General features: G+C 42.6%; 1 protein-coding gene across 2 annotated transcripts in view; it reads right to left on the minus strand.

Moving 5' to 3' along the window:
• The window catches only part of Ern1 (endoplasmic reticulum to nucleus signaling 1), a 97,766-nt gene that overhangs the window by 48,018 nt on the left and 25,988 nt on the right, over positions 1-23,760 (minus strand). For both annotated transcript variants that reach the window (XM_055592268.1, XM_055592267.1), the window contains exon 2: positions 16,608-16,728. In XM_055592268.1, the coding sequence (XP_055448243.1) occupies positions 16,608-16,728 (121 nt within the window). The remainder of the gene's footprint in view (positions 1-16,607; positions 16,729-23,760) is intronic.

Here is a 23,760-nt window from a genome sequence, read left to right on the forward strand (position 1 = left end):
ATATCCATGGTAGCCTGCCCTTTTCTGAAGAGAAATGGAAAAGGAGTGGATGGCGAGGGACTGAGAAGAGAGGATAGGGAGGTAACTATGGTGGGGATGTAAAAGAAAGAGAAGGAGGAAAAAAGGAAGGAAGACAAATTAAAAAAACAAAACAGAAGAGCACAAAGCAAGCAAGCAAGCAAACAAAAAAAAGCATAAAAAGCACATACACACAGAGACACAGAAACACAGACACAAACAAAACCTCAGGTGCCAGGATTAAGTGCCCTGTACTGCTAACGAAACCCAACTTCTTAAACCCACAGAGGACTGCATGTGGGGGCCAGAAACAATTTGTCGACAATGAAAGTTTTCTGAACACCAGGGTGGTTTTGGTAGCCCTAACTCATGCTATACTGCACAATTTCACTGCAGCCTTGGTTCTAAAAACTCAAAAATACTTTGCATCTTGAATGCCATCATGCCACACAATATCAATTAATATTGCCTGAAACCACCTTGGCTCAAATCAGAGATGCCTAAATGTTATGAATGACATTATTTTTATTGTACATACAGTTTTCTGCTCTCATAGAAAGATAAAGGTTTAAAGCCAATTACAGTCATGCACACCTACAATACTCAAACTTGGGAGGAAATACAGTCAAGAGAATTAGGAGTTCAAAGGTCATCCCCAGCTACACAGTATGTTCTAAGGCAGTCTGGGTTACTTGAGACTGTCTCAAAAAAACAAACAACAAAACCCCCACTACCACCAACAACAACAAAATTATGGTGTAGAGGAAGTTTTGGTGTCTTTAAAAACTTAGCTATGTTATGTAAACATGTTTTGTTTTAATCCCACGTGTGGGATGTGGGACTGATTCAGATGGTCCACAAGAGCGAACTATTTGCCTCGTGCAGGCTCTGAGAGGGGCTCTTTGCCAGGTGCAGATAGTTTAATTCCGAGGACTCTGAGAGGGAATAAATGCCAGAGCCCAGAGAGAGGGGAAGGGGGCTTCAAGGAAGAAGAACGCTGCTGCCCCACCTGCTGCTCCTGGTTGCTGTTGATGCAGTTTGACTAGAAGTTGGAGATCTCCAGAAACAAAGAGTGAACTTGCCCTAAGGAACCTGACAACCCTAACCAGCAAGAAGCAGCTAAAGAGAACTATGCCCTCTCTTCCCACTAACCTTCTTTCTCTCCTACCTGGTGTTGAGGTGTGGGAAGGGACTGGGGTGGAGAAGGGAGACAGAATCATAAGGAACCCCAAATAAAGTACTGTTGAAAAACTAGCACCTACATTATGGCTTAATTGCAGATTATGTAATGTAATTAATTACAGAAACAAAAACATTTAATATTTTCCTACTCTCATTCTTTAGCATGTATCAAATACTATTATCTTTAGATTGTATTGTGTTAAACTGTTCGACCTAAAAATTAATGTTTGAATCCTCTTCAGAGGAAAAGGATCCAGGAAGTCCTGATAATACTTGATAAGCTATGGGCAGATGGCAGAGAAGGAGAACTCCCCCTTTCAGTGGACAAGGGGAAGGAGCTAGGGGCAAAAGGGAGGGAGGATAGGGCTGGAAGGAGTTGAGGAAGGGGGCTTCAATTGGGATATATAATGAATAAATTGTAAAAAAAAAATTAAAATTAAAAAACAAAATCTTTGAATTATTTCTCTATATAGTACTTTTTAAAAATGATGTTTGAGCCAGGTTTGGTGGCACAGGCCTTTAATTCCAGAAATCAGGCGACAGAGGCAGACAAGATCCCTTGAGTTTGTGACCAGCATGTTCTACACAACAAATTCCAAGTCAGCCATGGCTTCACAATGGGACCTTATCTCAAAGTAAATAAATAAATATTAAAAAAAAACAAAAACTGCTGTTTGAATCACTGAGTCACTGACATTAGTTTCATTAAAAAAAAAAATCATTCATTTAACTTTGCCCTGTGATTAGGAGAAAATTCCCAACCATCTCTGAAACGGCACTAAATACACTTCTGTCATTTTGTACTACGGATTTGTATGAAGTGGGTTCTCAACAATGACAGTTATAAAACCAAAATAGTGATCAGCTCTGAAAAATGCTGAAGATGCTCTACATCCTGCAGTGTCAAATGTTCAGCTGAGGTTTAAGCTTTTTCCCTTCTCTAGAAAGGTTAGCTATAGAATTTTTTTTGATGTTCATAGTGTATCTTCATTGTACATGGTACTAAGTAACACAAGAACATTTTCATATTATAAGTACAAATTGACAGCAATCCCTCCCCTACCCCACACACATTCTCTCTCTCTTTTTCGAAGATTTAATTCTTGGAGCCAGAAAAATGACTCAGTGGTTAAGAGTACCTGCTGTGCAGCCATGAGGATCTGCGTATGGATCCCAGTACCCACGTAACAAGTGTGTAAAATGTCCAGCACATCTTAACCCCATGAGATAGGGGATAGAGACAGGAGAACTGCTGGGAATTGCTGGCTGCCTAACAAAAACAGTGCAAGCTCCACATTCAAGGAAAGATGCTGCCTCAGAGGAAGAAGGCAGAGAGCAATAAAGGATACCCAAAGCTGGCCTCTTCTGTGTGTGTGCGTGTGTGTGTATGTGTACATACACACATATATCGACATATATCACAGTCATACACATACCCAATTACATTAAAAAAAAACAAATTTTGCCATCTCATTGGTATGCAAATTTGCCTCTACTTTAAACAAATGGGAAGACTATATCTATATGAAATAATTGCCTTAAAATAAATTTCTTTACTACTTATTATCAATGTATACCAATCTCATGGAGCATCTTTTTAAAACTTTATTATTTTATGTTCCTTAGTGTTTTGCTGGGATGTATGTCTGTGTGAGGGTATCAGAAGCCCTGGACCTGGAGTTATAGACAGGTGTGAGCTGCCCTGTGTGTGCTGGGAATTGAACTCAGGATCTCTAGAAGAGCAGCCAGTGCCCTTAACTGCTGAGCCATCTCTCCAGCCCATCATGGAACATCTTTATGTGGGTTAAATACAGATTATGTAATTGTCAAGTCTTTATTTCTTTTTGTTTGTTTTTGTGTTTTCAAGACAGGGTTTCTCTGTGTAGCCCTGACTGTCCTGGAACTCCCTGAGATCAGACTAACCTCAAACTCAAGAGATCTGCCTGCTTCTGCCTCCCAAGTGTTGAGATTAAAGGCACGTGCCACCACTGCCTGGTGGGACTTCATTTCAATGCTTTCAAACAGAGAAGAATGATCCTCCCAAAAACATTAATGAGATCACACTTCTGGGATTCAAAATCTTTGACGGCTTCCTAGCCCATTCAGGCCAGTTAACATGTACTCCCTCCCTTTTCCAACCCCCACCAGTTCCTCCTATCCCAGCATGCTGCTTCCTTGTATCCCTCAACATCCTGCCAAGCCTAACTCTGCCTCAGTGCCCTTTCTCTTCCCTCTGCTTAGGTCTCTGACCAAATGTCATACCTCAAAGGTCTGCCAGGACCCCTTTATCATCCAGGATTTCCTATATCCTCTGCTGGAATCTTCCCTATGGCACTTGACCCTCTCTAAGTTCTGGGTATTCTGTTATTGATTGTAGTGTCTGATTCTAGATACTGTCTTCTGTGGTCTTGTACATTCTCACAACCTAAAGTGATCTCTGACACATTGCAAGTGTCCAGTGCACTTGCTGAAGTGATTAAAGGCATTCATTTCCCTCCATCCTATTCGGTCACATGCACACTGGTGATCACTCCTAATTACCCAGCAACTGTGAGCCCCTTTCCACAAGCCAGGGCTCTGAACACTGTCGAAACACTGTAACCAGCTGCTCCATGGTGGCATACCCAGCGCTCAGGGGCAGAGGCAGGCAGTTCTCTGTGAGTTTGAGGCTAGCCTGATCTACAGAGCATGTTCTAGAACAGCCAGGGGTACACAGAGAAACCCTGCCTTGAAAGACCAAAAAAGAAAACACTGCAATCATCTGGGGTAATTTTATGTTACACACATGACCAGCTGAGTCCCATGTCATTAGGATATTTATCTACTTCCTGGTTGGCCTTTGTCTCCGCTTATCTCTGGTATTTCAGATCTTTACTCCTTGCCTCCATTTTCACAGGTGAAATGTAGGAGACTGTGTAAGAGCTGAGACTTCTCACCTTTCACCCATGGCTGTCTGACAGTTCCATCCTCTATATGCGGATATTGCACACCATTTTCGGAGCCCTAGGCAGCTCCTTCTCCTCTGCCTATAAAGCCTCTGGATGGCCCCCACCCTCCCCCTTGCCCTCACCCCTTTCTGTCCATGATCTCCTTTCTTTCCTAAAAGCATCAAATTTAAATACATAGTTTGGATAATCTGGAAAGATGCATAACTCATGTTATTCACAGTCATAGAACATTTCCGTGGTTACCCGAAACACTTTTTTACACCTCTTTGGAATCAATACTCCCCAAACTTCCCACCCCCAGACAACCACTGTTATATTGTTTTGTTTGTTCTTAAGTTTGGCAAATGAAGATTCTTCTGTGTAGGGATTCTTTTTCATTGTACAATGTTTTTGAAATTCATCCCTGTTGTATCATTGGCTAAAATTATTGAATAGCAAAAATTCTGCCTTAAGGATGCCCCACTATTTGCTTACCTATTAATCTTGGTTACTTCCAGGTTTTGGTTGTTATGAATAAAACTACCAACATTTGAGTATGTGTTTCTATCTCAACTATTTTTTCCCCCTGGGAAACTATTTAAGGAGTGGAATGGCTGAGTCATATTATTTACATCTGACAAGAAACTGCCAAACAGTTCTCCAAAGTGGATGTAGTATTTCACATCTACCTACAGCACCCAACAGTTACCCATAAGGTTTTTGAAATGCTGATTTCTAAGCCCACTCCCTAGAAAATGACTGTCTGGAGAGGCAGGAATTTGCTCTAGTGACACATGCTAGGTGATGCTGGCCCTTCAGGAAAGCACTGCTCCAAGTTCCCTGCCTACCTTCTCACCTATACTTTCTTAGCCCTTTCCCCTGTCAAGATCACACTGTCACAGTAACCCTTCCATGAGCAAACCTCACAGATACCTGCAAATCCTTCTCACCAGATCTCCATCTGGCACTGACAATGCTCCATTTCCAGCTGCTCAGGCCCTAGCACCTGCTCCTCACTCTGGAACCCCGGAGGGACTAGTATCTCTGCACTAACCAGTCACGTAATCTAAAAACATTCTTGTCTTTAGTATTACTTTCTCTAAATATTTCCATTCAATTAGATCCCAAGTTTTGTAAATCTGATTTACTAAATATTTTTTTGGAACTTACCTCCTTTTCATCTATCACCTTAAAAAAGAGAGAGAGAGTTGCTAGGCAGTGGTAGCACATGCCTTTAAGCACTCGGGAAGCAGAGGCAGGCCAGTCTGAGTTCAAAGCCAGCCTAGTCTATAGAGTGAGTTCCAGGACAGCCGGGCTACATGGAGAAACCCTGTTTAAAAAAAGGAGAAAGAGAGAGACAGAGAGAGAGAGACAGAGACAGAGAGTCAGAGAGAACATCACTCCAGCTCCCCAGTTCAGTTTCTCTGGCTATCAGACCCACATTCTACTTGCTACCCAAGAGGGCTTGACAAAGGAATCTGTGTGTCTCCTCTCTCGCCTAAACTCCTCTAGTGGCACCTTCTCCATATACCAAACGCCTTCTACTGCTGTGGCTTAAGTCAGTTCCTCATCCTACATGTTTATAGCACTTTCATGTCTCAGCAATTGCTCTAAATAAATTTCTAACAGTCCCATTTCTTGAGTAGATGGGTCTAAGAAATTTGGTACTTGAGTATATTCTTTAAACTAGACAAACTCTTATAACCAACTCTTATAACTAGACTTTTTTAAAAAGACTTACTTGTTATTTATATAGCATTCTGCCTGCACACCAGAAGAGGGCGCTAGATCTCACTACAGATGGTTGTGAGCCACCATGTGGTGGCTGGGAATTGAACTCAGGATCTTTGGAAGAGCAGCCAGTGCTCTTAAAAGTATTTAAGTACTTAACTTATTATTTATAAACATGTTTATAGCACTTCCATGTCCCATTTCTAGAGTAGTAAGACTGAGAAACTTAGGATTTGGGGTCTAATAGCGGAGATGCTATGGGGCAAAAAAAAAAGTTAAAATGTTTCATTTTTAATCATAATTACTTACTGTTAAATGTATGTAGCTGTCAAGTACTATACAATTTTCAAACCTTATAATAAAATGGTTGCAGCCACCCTCATTACCATTTAACATAGACTGTCATGTGGTATTTGAGTTTTGTCATAGCAACTGCCAAAAACACAGCTTCACAAATATATAAAATCATTAAAGTGAATGTAGCATAACCTGAGATTTAAAACTATCTATCAACTTCTTCAAGCCTGTGTTTCATATTTGTCTGCTACAGGCCCACTTCTCTCTGATGTCTTGCAGAAGTTAACTTTCCTAAACTCATCTCAGGCTTTGACGTTAGTGTGTGTTCAGCTCACTCTTCCGTCCCCATTCAAATAGCCTTTCTCCAGAGAATAAGAAACACACCATCTGCTGTATGCACTAGGTCCATATTCATGACGTACTGCCTATGTTTCTCAAGGGACAAGTACTTTGTTTCATGTTGCTGCTTCCCTGGTATCAACTATTCAAGGACTGCACTGAATTCCAAGTATTTTGGGCCAGGGTCTACCTATTTTGTTTGATGGGAAATATACACAGCAAATAGAAAAAACAAACATATTAACTACTGGCTGACCAGAGAGTGAGCCTCTGAGTGGCTGCTGCCCAGGCCTTTTCCCCCTTAATACACAGTGAACAACGAATGTGTAGAATGAAAGGCAATCAGTAACTTATGACAGACAACACTACAGGTAGAATGCAGCCAAATTTTCCTAATGGAAAGGATAATCCCACATGAACACCTACGTAGTACAAGTTAAAAGCAGTGGCCCAGGCACTGTGGTACTGTTTATTCATCCACTTAAAAATCACTTAAATTTATGGATAAGATGATGTGGCACTTGCTTTGAAATAAGAGGAGGAGAGGGACAGACTATTACGTATTGACCATCACTGTAGCTGGGCGCTGGCTATATGATGCCCTCTTGATATTGTTCCCTTTACTCCTGCATATATAAAAAACTTTTCTAAAATGAAAACATTAAAAACAAAAACAAAAAAGGCTAAAAAGTAAGCTATTTCAGGAAATCCTTTCCTACAGGCTGGAAACAAAGGCTTTCTTATCCCCAGCTAACCTGTAAGACACTCTGGAGGTAGGCTCCTCCAGTTCCCCAGGGCAACTGCATGCCAGAGACACCCCAACCCCCATCCAGACTTCCCTAGCACTGGCTGGTTGGACTGCCATACTGTAGGGGGGTGGGGAGTGGGGAACAACACAAGTCAGCTAAATAGAAAAGGGCTTTAATGGAGTCAGTCAACATGAAATTAACTGTTTCAAATGCAGTTGAGGATGACGCGCTTTCTCTGGGGTGGCTGTGGGCAGAAGTAAGAACCCTTCGATAGAGAACCTCTGAGAAGGCATTGCTCCCTTTACTGCTGCTCAAAGAGTCCTGAGGGACCATTCTCTTCCCAGCTGAGCGCCAAAATGTCCAGAACTTCTCTAGGGAATCTAGACACACCTGGGTGAGGCGCAGGCTGTGCTGCCTGCCCTCCTACGCCCTCACCTTCCAACCTCCATCAGGCTCCACATATAACCACTGAAACCAGCTTCCTCTCTGACCACAGACTTCTCCAGAACAACCTAGATGTTATGGCATTTGGTCAGACACCCTTTAAGCGCCTCTCTCCAAATGATTTGAAATGTTTTGGACTGGTCTTTTCAAAAGGCATTTAAAGACAATTGAGAACAGAGATGAAGTCCCAAATGCTTTGCCCCCTCCCTGCACCCACACACACTTACTCTTCTTCCCTTACTCCTTTCTTTGTCCCTCTTTCTTTTTCTTTCTCAGAAGGACAGAAATCCAACTACTAGCAATAATCTGTTAAGATTTTTCACCTGCATCTCAAAACCAAATACTGGGCATCTACTATCAGCTTAGTTCTGCTAAGTACTTTATGGGATAAAGGAAAGACACTGGCTTGTGAAGTGGGTACCTATGGCATACAACATTTCTACAGTATGTACTACATGCCATAGGCTCTCCTAGGTGTGAGCTGGAATATTCAACACAGACACACACACACACACCATACCTTCATAGAGAAAGCAGGCTCACAGCATGAGAATGACAGGAAAACGTGAGTAAGACTGCCAGCAGAGTCACAACAGACAAGAAAGTACCAAACTCTAGGACCAAACTAGAAGCTTCTGAGATGAAGAGAAGTGTGATGCAGTCCTATGAAAGCGAGATGAGCAGGCAAGCAGACAGCAGAGTACAAATGAAGGACAAAGCAGGAGAAGGAATAACAAAAGCAGGGGGGAAGGATACAACCGGGGATGCAACAGCTCAGTTAAATCAGGCCTAAGCTATTGTGAGACGAATGAGAGACCAGCAAAATAGAGTCCTGACCAAATAAAGTACAAGAAAGAAATGCGCAAAGGTGACATGGAGACTTCAATCCAGCAGACAAGACAGCAAGGAGACAAGGGGATGGTCCGCGTGCAATAAACAACTGCCGTTTCCTCGGGAACGAACTTAGTGTTCTAATACTATGTTCTGATATAAAATATTGCAAGAAACAGTCATGTTTTCCTCAACTCAAAACTAAATTTCACGCATTCAAGCAACCTAATTAGGGAAGTATTTTTCCCCAGAGGAAAGGTGCATAACTAATCTAAACCTTACACTCTTTAAAGTAGCCAGGTGTATACTGTAAAGTACAAGTTTTAAAGGCCCTCAAAGTCTAAATGTCTAATCAAAAGGTCTTCATGGTCTAAATCTTACCACTACTTGGAAAGGACAGAACAAGTTGTCTTCGTAGAAAATTAGTGGTCACCACAGTATGATGTTGGACAAGGACAATCATGTGACATATCCAAACAATTAGGAAAATGGCCCAAACCTGGAGCAGCCAAACTCTATATTCTTACTTACCTTCATCTCAGCAGAAATAACTCAATCTAGGTGTCGCCATCAATCATGAAGAAACTGAAAACACTGCACACCTAAGTGCCTTCTGGGATGCCCATAACTGAACAGATGCAATGGGGTGAAAGGGAGGTGACATGAAGCCACAGACACCCAAAGGCAACTAGGAACAGGTTGCAGTTTCAGGCAAAAGGAGGCATTTTATCCATATGATTCCACAATCATAATGTGCTTCGATACACACCAACTACATGGCTAAGAATACACATAGAAGCCCAGATCTGCTGGTAGGGACTTGCTGACAAGAGAAGAGCCCAAAGTGAAACAGTGCAGGGAGGGGAGTGAGTCAGGTACAAAACGAACAAGGGTATACATGAGCTGCACTGGAAGCTAAGGTGAGGACATGGGTATACTGAGGAGTGCCTTTGTGTTCAAAATGTCTGAAAACATTTTATATGGGGCTAGGGATTTAGCACAGTGGTAGGGTACTTAGCTAACAAGCACAAGGTCCATCATTTTGTCCCCCAGTATGTCCCACTTCTCCCAAAATCTTTCCTATTAAAAAGTAAAAACCCAGGGCTAGGGAGATGACTGTGTGGATAAAGCACTTGCCGTGCAAGGGTGAGGAGTACTGTTTGGATCACGGGCACCCATATTAAAAAGCCTGCTGTAATCCCAGTGTCAGGAGCAGAAACGGGGAACTCACAGGGCAAGCTGGGTAGCTAGATTAGCTACACTTGCAAGTACCAGGTTCACTGAGATCCTGTATGAGTAAATAAGCAAAGACCCATTGAGAAAGACACTCAGCATCACTCTCTGGCCTCCACACACACCCATACACATCTACGCGTGCACCTACGCCCACATACACAAGCATACCACATACTTAAAAAGTTAAAATACAGGGTCCAGGAAAAAGCTGGGCTGGGCATTAAGCACCTATAACCTCAGCACTGGGGAAGGGGAGGGGCCGGAAACAGATGGACTCCAGGGGCTTGTTGGCCATGAGCCAGTCCTGCCTAACTAGTAAGATTCATGTTCAGAAGGTAGAGAAATGACTGAGGAAGACACCTTGATGTCAACATCAGACCACTATACACGCACACCCCTGGGTGAGAGCGCACCCATGGGGCAGTAGCCATAACTAAAAAGCCCACCAAGGATGCTCGTGCTCCCTTTCTTCTCTTTGTGCACAGGTGACACTATCTACATGGATATTGGTGGCAAGCACCGGAGGCAGCACAACTGTCTTTCAGACACAGCTGTGCTGTAGTCTAAGTAAAGTGTGCGTGGGGGGTGAATCTGATGGCAGTATGACAGGCAAATGAGAGGCTACGGCAAGCAAGAGAACGTGAGGAGTGAGGATGACAGTCAGCAGACTGCCACAGAAATCTAGAAGGTGGCTGCCACAGCCTGGCTCCGATTTGGAACTGGGGACTGAGAGGAGGGACAAGCAGATTTGGAAGGTGCTTCTTGAACCTGCACAACAGGACCCGATTATCAAACCAGCTGGACAGTAAGGGGACAGCAGAGAGCACCACTCTGTTTTAGACTCAGGGCACGGCTGTCAGCGTAGGAAGACTACGAAAAGAAGCATCCATTTAGAAAAGAAAAGGCATGCGGTTGTACAAGTCTGTCTTCAAACTGCAATTAAGTAGTTTTGTTCTAACCTCTGTGAGAATCTCCAGTATTAACCACTCACAGGACTCGAGGGGCATCTGGCTGGAAGAGGAGCCATATGCTTAGAATGATTCTAAATTGGACCCAGTCCTTTGTACCCACCATTACTGGAAAAGAGAGGGAGGAAATATGATTGGGCTACTAAAGAAGAACTGTAATGTGATGAAGAACTGAGTGTCAAAGAGCAGCAGCAGAACAAGGAGCCCTAAGCCAGTCTCAGGAATATTAAAGAGTCCATTAAACTTCAGCAGGGCCAACTCGAGCTTTGGGGTTTTTGGTTGGTTGGTTGGTTGGTTGGTTGGTTGGTTGGTTGGTTGGTTGGTTGGTTTGAGACAGGGTTTCTCTGTGTAGCTCTAACTGTACTGGAACTCATTCTGTACACCAGGCTGGCCTTGAACTCTGCCTGCCTCTGCAACCAGAGTGCTGGCATTAAAGGAGTGTGTCGCTGCCGCTGCCACTGCCGCCGCTGCCACCACTGCCACGGCCACCACCTCCACACTAACCACCTCCACACTACCAACTACCACCACTACCACTAGCAGCAGCAGCAGCATCAGAACCACAGCAGTTGGCATCTGGTCTCAAGGTGCAGAAATGGGAACATACACAAGCCTGATTGATCACTGGGGAGATTTCAGAGCCAAATGGAGATTGCTGAGGCACAAAACCAGACTTGGGAAGACTACACCTAACGCAAATGTCACAATGCACCTTAGTGCCAAAAACAAGCTAGCCTCATTTTTTCTACGAGGTACAATTCCCCACTTTGGCACAAGAGACCTCTATTTCTGGGAATAGCAACATGTGTTTGGTTGAGAGCAACTGTACCTGCCAAAAACCAGTGTGGAAATTGGGGGAAAATATTTTTAGATTTTTGGCTCCTAAAAAAAAGTAAACAGTTAGGAAACCATGAAATGGAATCACAGAAAATCCCAGATATATACTCTGAAGAACATTAGTTTGATGGGTAAAAGGCTGTGCCTGCGCTCACAGGTTTCTCCCATCCACTCAACTGTCTCAGGCCCCAGCTAGGACTCTCCCTTGTGTGTACATTTGCAGTACACTGCTGCTTAACGGCCCAACTTCTTCCTAGCCTCACCAGTTCATGCTCATTCAACACAGCACCTGCTCATCCTCCAATTGGAGGAAACCAATTACCCTAGTTTGCTTGACCAAAAAAAAATAAAAAAAAAAAATATGTAAAAACCTCACAGACTGGAGGACTTAAGCAACTGACAGTTATTTTTCATAGTTCTGGAGGCTGGAATTCTGAGATCAGGGTGCCAGTAGAGCTAGAGTCTTGTGGAGGAGTCTCTTCACGGCTAGAGACATTTTCTCATTGCACCCTCACATGACAGACGCAAAGATACAAAGGTCTCTCCTCTTCTCATAAGGGTACTAACACAAGGTGGGGTCTCATCCTAACACTATTTGTAAAGTGCCACAGTCACATACCATTACACTGGAGCTTAAGGATCCATCCAAGATCTAGAATTGGCAAGGGCACATTCTATCTGTAATACCCAGGCATGTCTCTACTATGCTTGGATTCTTCCATTTCTTTCAATGTCCTTCCACCGGCCACCAGGCCTGCTCTGGCACTCTTTATTGGGTAAGGAGATACAATTTACTAGGGAGTGCTCAGAAATCTGTGAGCACATTTTCTGATGGCCATAGGGATTTGGGAGCCAGGGATTTTTTATGAGACATATCCTGGCTGTCCTGGAACTCACTAAGTAGACCAGGCTGGCCTTGAACTCAGAGATCTGCCTGCCTCTGCTTCCCAAATTCTGGGATTAAAGTTTTACGCCACCACTCTAAGCCATTAAGTAGTCTTGAACACCAGACACACTACTCTGATTTGCCAGACACCCACACAGGACAAAAACCTTTAGTAATTACCTAAGCTCCCACTATGCTTTACACATAGGCACAAAAGTCTATTCCGTATGATATAATATACTGAATTTAATCAGATCATACCTGCTTTATGTGTCAAGTCAGGACTGTGCTTCTTTTATGTGGAGCACTACCATGAAGTCCATCCCCATGGCTCTGTTGGGATCTTCATCTCTATTAACAAACCCAGCATTTACTCACAGGCAGAGTGTCTCTCGTAGATGCATGGCGAAGTATTTACAGGGTAAACTCTGTATGTTATTAAAAATTACTTTTCTGAACAAGGTATTATGTGTTTATAATATCGGTACTACAGAGTCTAAAGTGGGAAGGATCACAAAATTGAGGCCATCCTGGGCTGTATAACAAAATCCTAATTCAATTTTAAAAGTTAACTTTCCTGCTATACTCAGTTTTAGGTTACCAATTGTAAAACAATGAAAGTCACCGTCTATGAACTTTGTTTCTGGAAGCAAAAGGGTTCCTTTATAATAGAGCATATGAAGGCTGAGCAGGGTCCCTTACACCCTCTTTGGTCCCTGCATCTATCCAAGTTCAGTTTACCTCACATGCTCCACTCCTGCCACACTATACATTCCAACGCTCTTCAATCGAGGAAACTTTAACCCTTACCCTGTATTTCAGTTACTTTTCTCATTGCTATGACAAAATACCAGACAGCAGTACCTTAAGGGGGAAGAGATTTATTTTGGCTCACAGGATTGGTTTTGTTTTGCCTCATTTTACTTTATGTACCATGGCATGCCTGGTGCTGTGGAAGCCAGAAAAGAATGCTAGATCTGTTAGAACTAGAATTACAGATGATTGAATCCCCATTTGGGTGCTGGGAACCAAACCCAGACCCTGTGGAAGAGCAGCCAATGCTCTTGACCACTGAGTCATCTCTCCACCTCTTAGCTCATGATATAGAGAATACAGTCCACCATGGGAAGGCAGGACAGAAGAAGAAGCTTAGTCCATGTGAGTGAAATGGGAGGCTGCTGGTAACACCATGTTGACCAATAAAGAAGTAAGGTCCAGCTATAACCCTCAGGGCTCATCCTCAGCAGCCAGGAAACTCTATAAAGTTTCTGCAACCTCCCAAAAGAGCACTACCAGCCGCGGGCATGAGACTGTGGGAGATAATCCCAAACTCAAACAGTAACACCCCATCATACTTTCTCACTACAAAAAGCTCTTGTCTCCCTGAGCTCTGGCTCAAATGGCATGTTCTCTATGGGGCCTGTTGAAAAGTGCAGTCCCTCAACCCTACCCCAGCCCCTGTGCCAATCTGCTTTCCTGCTCTGTTTTTCTTCACAGTTCTTTTCACCATTAACTTTTTTCCTGTCTGTGTTTCTATTAGACTTGTAACTTCGAGTTCAAGCAAGAGAGTTTTTCTCCTGTTTTATTCCCTCGATGTATCTTCAGGGTCTTTAACAGTTCTTATGAACTGGTACATGAAGTCCATAAATTCATAATATAGTTGTATATTAATAGTTTAGATATGCCAATTTTGAAATATTTAACCATAAGATTAAAATTATATTTTCAACTCATAGTATCAATGTTGCCACCATTATACAGAAACATAAATTGAAGCTACTGCTATCCAGGCCTTAATTTAGTTTTAAAATGTAGTGCTACTGGGCTTGGTGATCTACATCTATACTCCTGTCACTTGGAAGGTACAGACAGGAAATCAAGTGTTCTGGGTCACCATTAGCTACACATGGAGTTTGAGGACAGTCTAGACTACAGGAGGCCCTCCTCAGTTCATTTTTAGCAATGAGATCTACAACAAGGTAGATGTTACTTTAAATGATTAGATTTTAAGTATTGTTAATACATTCTTGAGTGTCATTTAACAGTTCCTCTCTGCTAGGTGGTGGTGGCCTACACCTTTAATCCCAGCACTTGGGAGGCAGAGGCAGATGGATCTGTGTGGGTTCAAGGCCAGTCTGTTCTACAGAACAAGTTCAGAATAGCCAGGAGCTACACAGAGAAACTCTGTCCCAAAAAAAACATAAATAAATGAATAAGAAAATAAATAATGGTTTTTAAAAATCCTCTCCGAAATTCGTAGGTATCAGTGAGTAGATTCTACTGAGTCTATCTATCTATGCATAGTTTTCTCCCTACTCTGTTTTGAGGTTGCTTTCCTGTCTCTAGTTTTCTTACACAGGCTACTGCTGGATTAATTCAAAAGTTAAACATTTGATGAGTCACTCACCTGTTCAAATATGCTAAATGCTCCCAATTTCCTGGTTAATCAATCAGGCTCAACACACCCGGTGGCCCTCCCACTCTCTACCTCTAGTGTGCCCCATGCACCAGTCCTTTCCCCAAGCCCTGCAAGTCTCTCTCTCTCTTTTTTTTTTTTTTTGGCGGGGGGGATCAGGCCTCCATCCCAAATGAAACCCCAACCTCCCACATACAGAGCCATGCCCCACCTCTGAAACGATCATTTTACTAGTAAATACCCTCTGCCCAAATGCATGCAGTTCCATGGAGCATTGCCATACCCTTCTTTCGGCAGTTACAGACCCTCGTTCTACACTGAAGCTGTCTTTGCTCCCTTCACACTATCAGTGCCCTGAGGACAAAGTATCTCCCACACCTTTTTTTTTTTTTACTTAATGTCCCATACAGTATCTTTCGCAGGCTAAGGTTCTCTTAATACACATTAAATGAAAGAATCTACCTCTGTTTTTTCATTACATCTCTAAGTTACAGGGAAAGACAGACTGATGTATTTGAGTAAGTAACAGACAAGACAAGCTCCAGTTGTGCTGGGCACAACAAAGGCTACATGTAAAAGAATGACCTGTGTGCAATGAGCAGGGGAAAGAACAGGGCGGCTTGAGTAGCAAAGATGTCTTCCCCTGAAGCACTAAGTGGAAGGACAGGCCCCAATATTCAATGGCTAAAATATTTCATTCCTTTGTGACTTGTTGATTCTCATTTTTGAAATTAAAAAAAAAAAATCTGCTTTCATCTTAAAACACTAAAAGGCTTAACTGTGAAGTAGAGACCACACACGTGGGTTCTCAGAACCTGCAATACAAAGATGGCACTAAGAACCATCTTTGGGCACTCACTTCTCATAGTCCTGGCTCTTTGGGTGCCTCAAAGTTCTGCTGCTCCATTCAGGGCCCAAACACGTGAGGGAGGATGATGGTAGTATTTGAGCTGCCCTAGACTATGATGGGAAGCAGATTTGTTGCAGTACTGACAGAATGATGTGTGACCTTCTGACGTATGACAATATTTTTCCATCTGGAAAAAAGACTGCTTAACAAAGGGAAATTAATGCTGTGCTCATGAAAATAATAAGACATGAAGAAATGATGAAAGAAAACACACCAGCTGGACCTGAATTAAGACCAAATAAGAATTAATAATGGACAGAATAACAGAGGACACAAAAAAATCCCTGAATTTGAGATGTGCATGGCTTTGTCTGGGACAATCACTTTGGAATCACTTAAGTAGGATGAATTCTCCAGCTGTAGAGCTGTAGAAGGAAATGATAGATCGCAAGATGGAACATGAAAGATAAATGAGAAACAAGCCTTGTTTCAACAGTTCATGGTTCAGATACCATGGTTGGGTAAGTTGGGTGAGTGTCAACTCTTACAGGCCCTGGTTATTTCAGGCTCTATAAAAAGCAAGAGAGTAATCTGAATTGTTGAGATGGTATCTTCTGCAATTATGATCAGAAGACTCTAATCATCAGAACTTAACAGACCAATGCAGCAGGTTTTTAGAAAGCCCAAGCAGCCAGAACTATGAATAGAAAAGCCTACAGCTAGTCAAACTCAGAGTCAGGACAGAAGCAATGGAGCATTAGAGATAAGATAGCTTCTTCGTCTGCTGCCTTCAGTGGAGTCATAACAGTTCAGGCTGTAAACTCACCCTCTGAGCAGAAGTTTATTTGGCAGCAGCTAAGCAAGTTTCTGTGTCACTCGGGGACAATCCAAATTACCTTCTTTTAAAGTCCACTTGATGGAGCCCGTCCTCTTGCTGACAGCATGCAAGCTTCCATCCAGGGTTGAAACAAACAACAAGGTTTCAGGCAGTGTTACTGTGCTGGCACTTGCAAAACTCTGCAACAAGAGAGAGAGTATCTGGTTGTCAATCCTCTCCTTCACCCTGGGCATGTATAATCACAAACTCCTGCCCTCAAAATCATCCTTCATATGGCCATCCATCTTCCAGATGAAGAAACCGAGGTTGCTGGCTGTGGTGGCACACGCCTTTAATCCCAGCACTCAGGGGGCCAGCCTGGTCTACAAAGCAAGTCCAGAATAACCAAGGCTACACAGAAAAACCCTGTTTTAAAAAAACAAACAAGCAAAAAAGGAAGAAGGAAGGAAGGAAAGAAGGAGGGAGGGAGGCAGGGAGGAATGGAGGGAGGAAGGAAGGAAGGAAGGAAGGAAGGAAGGAAGGAAGGAAGGAAGGAAGGAAGGAAGGAAGGGAGGGAAGGAAAAAGAAAACATATGAAGGCCTATGTTCTCATACGAGAGCACATCTCCAGACAAGAGCCAAGTTGCTTTATCCTAAGTGTTGATCCTTCCCACAGACCAACAGGTCAATCTAACATGACAAAAAATTCTGAAACAATCCATGGGGAACTTCCCCTACAATGAAGGGGAGCGGTTTGGTCAGATCTCTGGCTTCCTTTTCTTGGGTCTCTTTTACTCTGTAACTCCCTGGCATCTTTTAAGAATCCATACTAGAAAAGAGTAACAACTACTTCTCATGCCAGGAGACTCCCCCCGCCCCCAAGACAGGGCTTTTCTGTGTAGCCTTGGCTGTCCTAGACTCGAATCTGTAGACCAAACTGGCCTTGAATTACAGAAATTGGCCTTTGCCTCCCCAAGTGCTGGGTTACAAGCATGCGCCACTGCACCTGGCTTAAAAAAAATCTTTTTTCAAAGAGCAGTTTACTTCAAAAAAATCAAGATTCCAATATAATTTATAATCATATAAATTGAAGCTACTGTTATTGAGGAAATTGATAAAAAGTCTAACTCCAAATTTTTCTTCACAATAAAAATATCATTTAAAGTCTATCTCTTTTATTCAACAAATTTTGAAACTGGAGGGCCAGGTGTGGTGGTTCATGCCTATGGTCCCAGCACTTTAGAGGAAAAGGCAAGAGGATTATGAGTAAAAGATCAACTTGGGCTACATAACAGGATCCTGTCTCAAAAAACTAATAATAATAGTTTATAATTATCTTATTTTTAAATTAAAAAAATTATTTGTAGATGTGCTTTGCCTATCAAGTATGTAAAGTACCACATGGGTGTCTGGTGTCTGCAGAGGCCAACAGAGGGCATAGAACCCTGGAAATGGAGTCACCTAGGGCTGTGAATTGCCATTTGGGTGCTGAGATCCCAGCTTGGGTGTTCTGCAAAAGTAGACAGTGCTCTTAACCACTGGGCCATTTCTTCAGCCTCCAAAAAAAAAAAAAAAAATGCTAAAACAAAAATATTTTAGGGCTGAGAATATAGCTCAATGGCACTGCAGTTGTATAAAGCCCTGAGGTCAATTCCCAGTAGTGAAAAATTTGATTAAAAAAAGAAATCTAAAAAGGAGTCCAGCAGTTAAGACCACCTACTGTTCTTGCAAAGGCCCTGAGTTCAGTTCTTAGCACCCACCTTGGGCAGCTCCCAACTGCCTGTAACTCCAGCTACAGAGGAATCTATGCCTTTGTACTCCAGAGACCTGCGTTCACATGCACATACTCATACCTATAATTTCACATCTAAAGACTGTGAAAATTATCTTCATCATCCATTGCTAGTAGAGAGAAATGTTAGTATAAGCTTTCTTAAAAAATAATTTATTTAAAGAATATTTATTAAATTAACAGTATTATTTATTAAATTAACAGGTTTCTTTGTCATTTTCATACATGTGTAACATTGTATTTTGCTCATATTCACTCATACCAGTTTCCCTTATTCCCCCCCAAAACACACACACACTCACACATACACTTGGTCCCTTCCTCCCCTCAAATAGCCCTATGGGAAAGCATAAAGGTAATTCATACTTAGACTATATGGCTTCAAATTTCTAATATTCTAAAAACTGAAACAAACTGAGACACAGCTCAACAACAAATGTTATATATGTATTAACACAGACCTTAAGAGAAATCTGTGACACAGAAAAATGCTCATATCTATTATTTAGTGAAAAATTACAGAACCCAAACCTTGGTGTCCACTGTGTTTCTGAAGAAGTTCTGTCTCTGTGTCCTCTGGCTTTGTTAGGATCTATACCCTCACTACAGTGTTTCCATAGGAGCTGTCACATGTACCCACAAAAATGTGTATGAGAGTTGCTAGTTTCCTAGATAACACTGCCCCGTTGAGATGCCACACTTTTGTAATAGACTTTTCTTTTTCTTTGTCACTAGGCTATCTCACAAATTACCTAGTTCTAATATGTATGTGTGTATGGGGGTGGTCTTGAATTTAAGCAGGTCAGCTGCTTAATGTTAACTGTAACATTTGAATTTTGGTATAAGCACTCTTTTTTGGAATATGAGTTTAGCTGTCTTTTCATGTTAAAAACAAAAGGATTCACTCAGGAGGCAAAGGCAGGCAGAACTCTGTGAGTTCTAGGCCAGCCTGGTCTACAAAACAAGTTCCAGGACAGGCAGGGCAGTTATACAGAGAAAGCTGTCGGGGGGGGGGGGGGGGTTGAGCAGTTATTTATGAATGGGAGCCAGGGCCTGATGGTTCTCTTTAGGGTGTCCTGAGATGGCAGACAAGAACTCCAGCCCTGCATTCCTTTTCCTAAGGAGATCCACTGACAGCACCCAGTGGGGGTGATGCTGGAGCAGCTGCCAAAACTTGGCTCTTCCATCCCCTGGAATGCTGACCTGGAGAACAGGAGGTGCAGTCCTTACTTTGATATGGCCCAGCCTTCTTTATGGAAGTGGACAAAGAGCAAACTCTAATGCTGCCAACTGGACCTGTTATCTACGCATGGCCTGGAGTCTGAGGAAGAAAAGCCTGCTTTTAATTCTACCCGAGAAACCCAGAAATAAAACTAAGAGGGAAACCATAGAAGCCTTAAGAGTGGTGGTCCCTGTCCTAGCTGAGGATCCAAAGGTCACTGTTTGGGAATAGCTGAAATCATTTTAGCTCACAGGGTTCAGAGGTGACAAGCTATAAGTGGACCTGCCCACCCCCTGGCATGAGAAAACCACAGTGCCCAGAGCAAACAGTTATCACAGGAACAACCACCTTGTAAAACCAGTCTTGGAACCCATGCAGGAACCGAGTCCTTCTAGGTGGCACAAGTAGAAAATTACAGAGTTGAAAACGTTTTTGTTTTTAACCATATGGAAAAGCTGGATGCCACAAAGAGACAAAAGGAAGCCTGAGGAGAAACTCAGCTCAAAGACAGAAGAGCAGCCATCTGTAAAACAAATTACAATTAGGTAAATTTGCTGAAATTAGGTTTCTGCTACTTGTACCAAGTAGTCCATACCCCTGGACCACTATTTAAAAAAGAGAGTGCTGGGCCTTAAGAGATGGCTCACACTTAAGAGTGCTTGCTGTGGGTGGCGCCCAGCTGTAATCCTAGCACTCTGGAGGTAGAGGCATTGCGGATCTCTGTGAAATCAAGGCCAGCCTGATCTACAGAGGGAGTTCAGGACAGCCAAGGCTACACAGAGAAACCCTGTCTTGAAAAATGAAAAAGAAAAACAAAACAAAACAAAAAAACAAAACAAAACACTGCTCTTGCAGAGGACCAAGGTGCAGTTCCGAGAACCCATGTACCAGCTTTCTGCCTTCTGTGACTCGAGTCCCAAGGGATCCGGTGTTCTTTTATGGCCTTTGTGGGCACCAGGTACCTATGTAGTATACACACATAATGCTCACAGGAAACACTCATACACATAAACAAATACAAATTTAAAAACCAAGTGCTGAGGAGATGGCTCAGGAAGTAAGGGTCTTTGCCACCACGCCTTGGTCTACAGCGTGAGATCCAGGATAGGCAAGGCTACATAGAGAAACCCTGTCTCAAAAAACCAAACCAAAACAAACAAACAAAAAACCAAAAAACCAACAACAAATTTTTCATAAACTAGAAAGACAACACACGAGTCTGCAGGTGAGAGAGAAGCACTTAACAGCACTTATGTGAGCATCCAAATCCATGGAGCACACTTTCAGTTTCAGGATTATCAGGCAACTCTGCCACCTTTGAGTCTTAGTAGTCACCAAAAGGAGCAAAGGTCTAGAGAGGCAGAAGTCTCCCAGTCAGATCGTGAGCATCCAAGAGTAAGAGCTCTGGCACTATTACTGAAGCACAGAAAATGCCCCAGCTAGCTCATCACAGTAGTAAAACATAAAACACTTGATGGGGCTGAAGAAATGGCTCAGCTGTTAGGAGAACTGGCTGCTCAGAGGTTCTGAGTTCAGTTTCCAGTAACCACATGGTGGCTCCCAACCATCTATAATGGGATCTGGTGCCCCCTTCTGATGTGCATAGAAACGATCACTTATATATATATAAATAAATAAACAAAAACACCCAAACATCAGAGTTCCTTTGCTACCAATGTGAAAAGGAAAACCACCTACCTTGTTTGAGTATCTTGGAAACACAGGAAAAGCAATTGTCTGTGGTTGACTGGTGAACCAAAATAAAAGTCCTCATCACACAACTAGCTAAAACTCTCTAAACAATGAGGTTTGCAGAGAAGTTGGGCTAGTAACTGGGCTACAGCAGCCAGTTACAAGTCCACAGTAACCTCACAACTCCAGCCAAGTTTGGCAGGTTCCGTTCTTAACTGATCCAATTTGGCTCTGGGGAGCCATTATAACTCATTTTCATATTCTCTCTCCCTCCCCCATCCTTGAGACAGGGTCTTTCTATGTGGTCTGTCATAGTCTTATAAGTATGTATTAGAAATTTCCTGGTGTTTCAAAACCTCAAGCAAAATTTATCTCTCCCTTTGAGACAGGCTGGCTTTGAAGTCTCTATATAGCCAATAATAATCCTGCCTCCACCATCCCTGGATTATGTGGTGCTAGAGATAAAACCTAGGGCTTCATGTTACTAGGGAAACATTCTACGAGCTATTCTCCCAGACCATCATCATAAAAAAAAAAAAAAAAAAAAAAAAAAACACGAAAATACCTACCTCTAAATATAGCTACTATAACTAACATGAATTAAATATATTCTTAGATGCCTTTTGTGATACTGATCACCACCAAGAACTATTTGTACCCAAAACACTGAAAAGCACTGCTACATGATAATGAACTTATCCATTACCTTTGCCTAGCCATTTCAGCCTTTAGTACTTTTTTTTTTTTTTCTACAACAGATGAAAAACAGGAACAGACCCTATGGCTATACACGCTAGTTTCCAGAGGGCTTGAAAATGGAAAAAAGGTAAAACCTACATCTGCTTTATGCTATCTGGAAACTAACTGATGCTTAAAACTAACACATATACACCAGTAGCTTGAAGATGGCTTCTAGAAAGTGGCCAATAAGGAAACCTGTAGTGGGCGAGAATAAAAGGAGCAGGTATTTTAGCCTACCCTAAAACTGAACATCCACTTGTTTCCAAAGACATCAGGCTCTGTCTGACCAGCCCCTCGAATACAAGGTGACCAAAAAGCACTTTGGAAATTCCCAGCCTTTAAAGTGATCTATGCTTGATGCAAATTGTACTGCCCCACTTATGAGTCTGGAGTATAAAAGAGGTCTGTGATTGCTGTTCCATTTATAAAACTCCCCAGAAAAACATACTTTTTTTTTTTTTTAATGCCTCTTGAGTGATGGGATTAAAGGCATGCGACACCATGCCTGGCTAAGACCCACTATTTTGTACATGGCATGAAAATTAATCAAGTCCAAATTGTACATCTTTTAAGCCAGCATATTTTATTCCTGGCCTTCAGCAGTAGGAGGATCCTCACTGTAACCCCGATCAGCATGCACTTCAACAAGCCACCTTACCCCGTGCAAAGCCCAGCCGAGTCCTGCTCTCAACATTCTGATGACAAAGTCTAGCAGCTTCGCCACTGCACGAAGCACCACCATCTCTGCATTTACTAGCCACCGACTGCTCATGCAGAGGAGTATAAAGCACGGTGCAATCAAGTGATGATCCCGTGCTTTCAGCTCAGCCCATCTTACTCTAGCTTATTCGTGTATGTACGTATGCATGCATGCATGTATGTATAGCACACACGCACACGATATATATTATATCATCCTCCTTTCTCCCCTTCCCTGTTTTTGAGATTGAGACAGGGTCCAGATGAGGCTAACACTGAACTCTCAGTCTTTCTGCCTCAGCTTCCTGGAGCTGAGATTACAGACATGTACTATCACATCCAGTTTAATGCCTTATGTTCAAGGCTAAGAAACAACTTTTCTAAAACGCTCCTTGAAATAACTTTATTTGAAAAAAAAAGTTGCCAGTGAAGAGTCAGGGACCCAGTGGGCAGGTAGGCACTTAAGAGCATAAAAACAAATGGAAGCCTTTAACAAAGGCTTCAATGTGTGTGTGCATGTGTGTGCACTTGTGAGCACACATGTGTGTGGACACATACGTGGAAGCCAGAAGTTGATGTGAGGGGTCCTTCTCAGTTTCTTTCTACATCAAAACAAAACAAAACAAAACAAAACAGGATGCAGCCAGGCAGTGGTGGCGCACACCTTTAATCCCAGCATTTGGGAGGCAGAGGCAGGTGGATCTCTTTGAGTTCCAGGACAGCCTGGTCTACAGAGTGAGTTCGGTGAGTTCCAGGACAGCCAGGGCTACACAGAAAAACCCTGTCTTTAAAAAAAAAAAAAAAAAAGGAAAGAAAAAAAAAAAAAAAGGAAAGAAAAAAGAAGAAGAAAAAGAACAGGCAGGCCTCAAACTCACAGGAATCCACCTACCTCTGCCTTAAAGTAGTGAGATTAGAGGCGTGCCACCACCGTATTCTTGAGGCAGCCTCTCACTGAACCTGAAGCCCACATATTTAGTTACACTGGGTGGCCATCAAGCCCCAGGGATTCTCCCTCTCCTCCTCCCCATGCTTCCTCAAAACACACACACACACACACACACACACACACACACACACACACACACA

Source organism: Psammomys obesus, unplaced genomic scaffold (genome assembly GCF_907164565.1).
Source record: "Psammomys obesus unplaced genomic scaffold, mPsaObe1.curated_primary_1811, whole genome shotgun sequence".
Taxonomy (NCBI): Eukaryota; Metazoa; Chordata; class Mammalia; order Rodentia; family Muridae; genus Psammomys; species Psammomys obesus.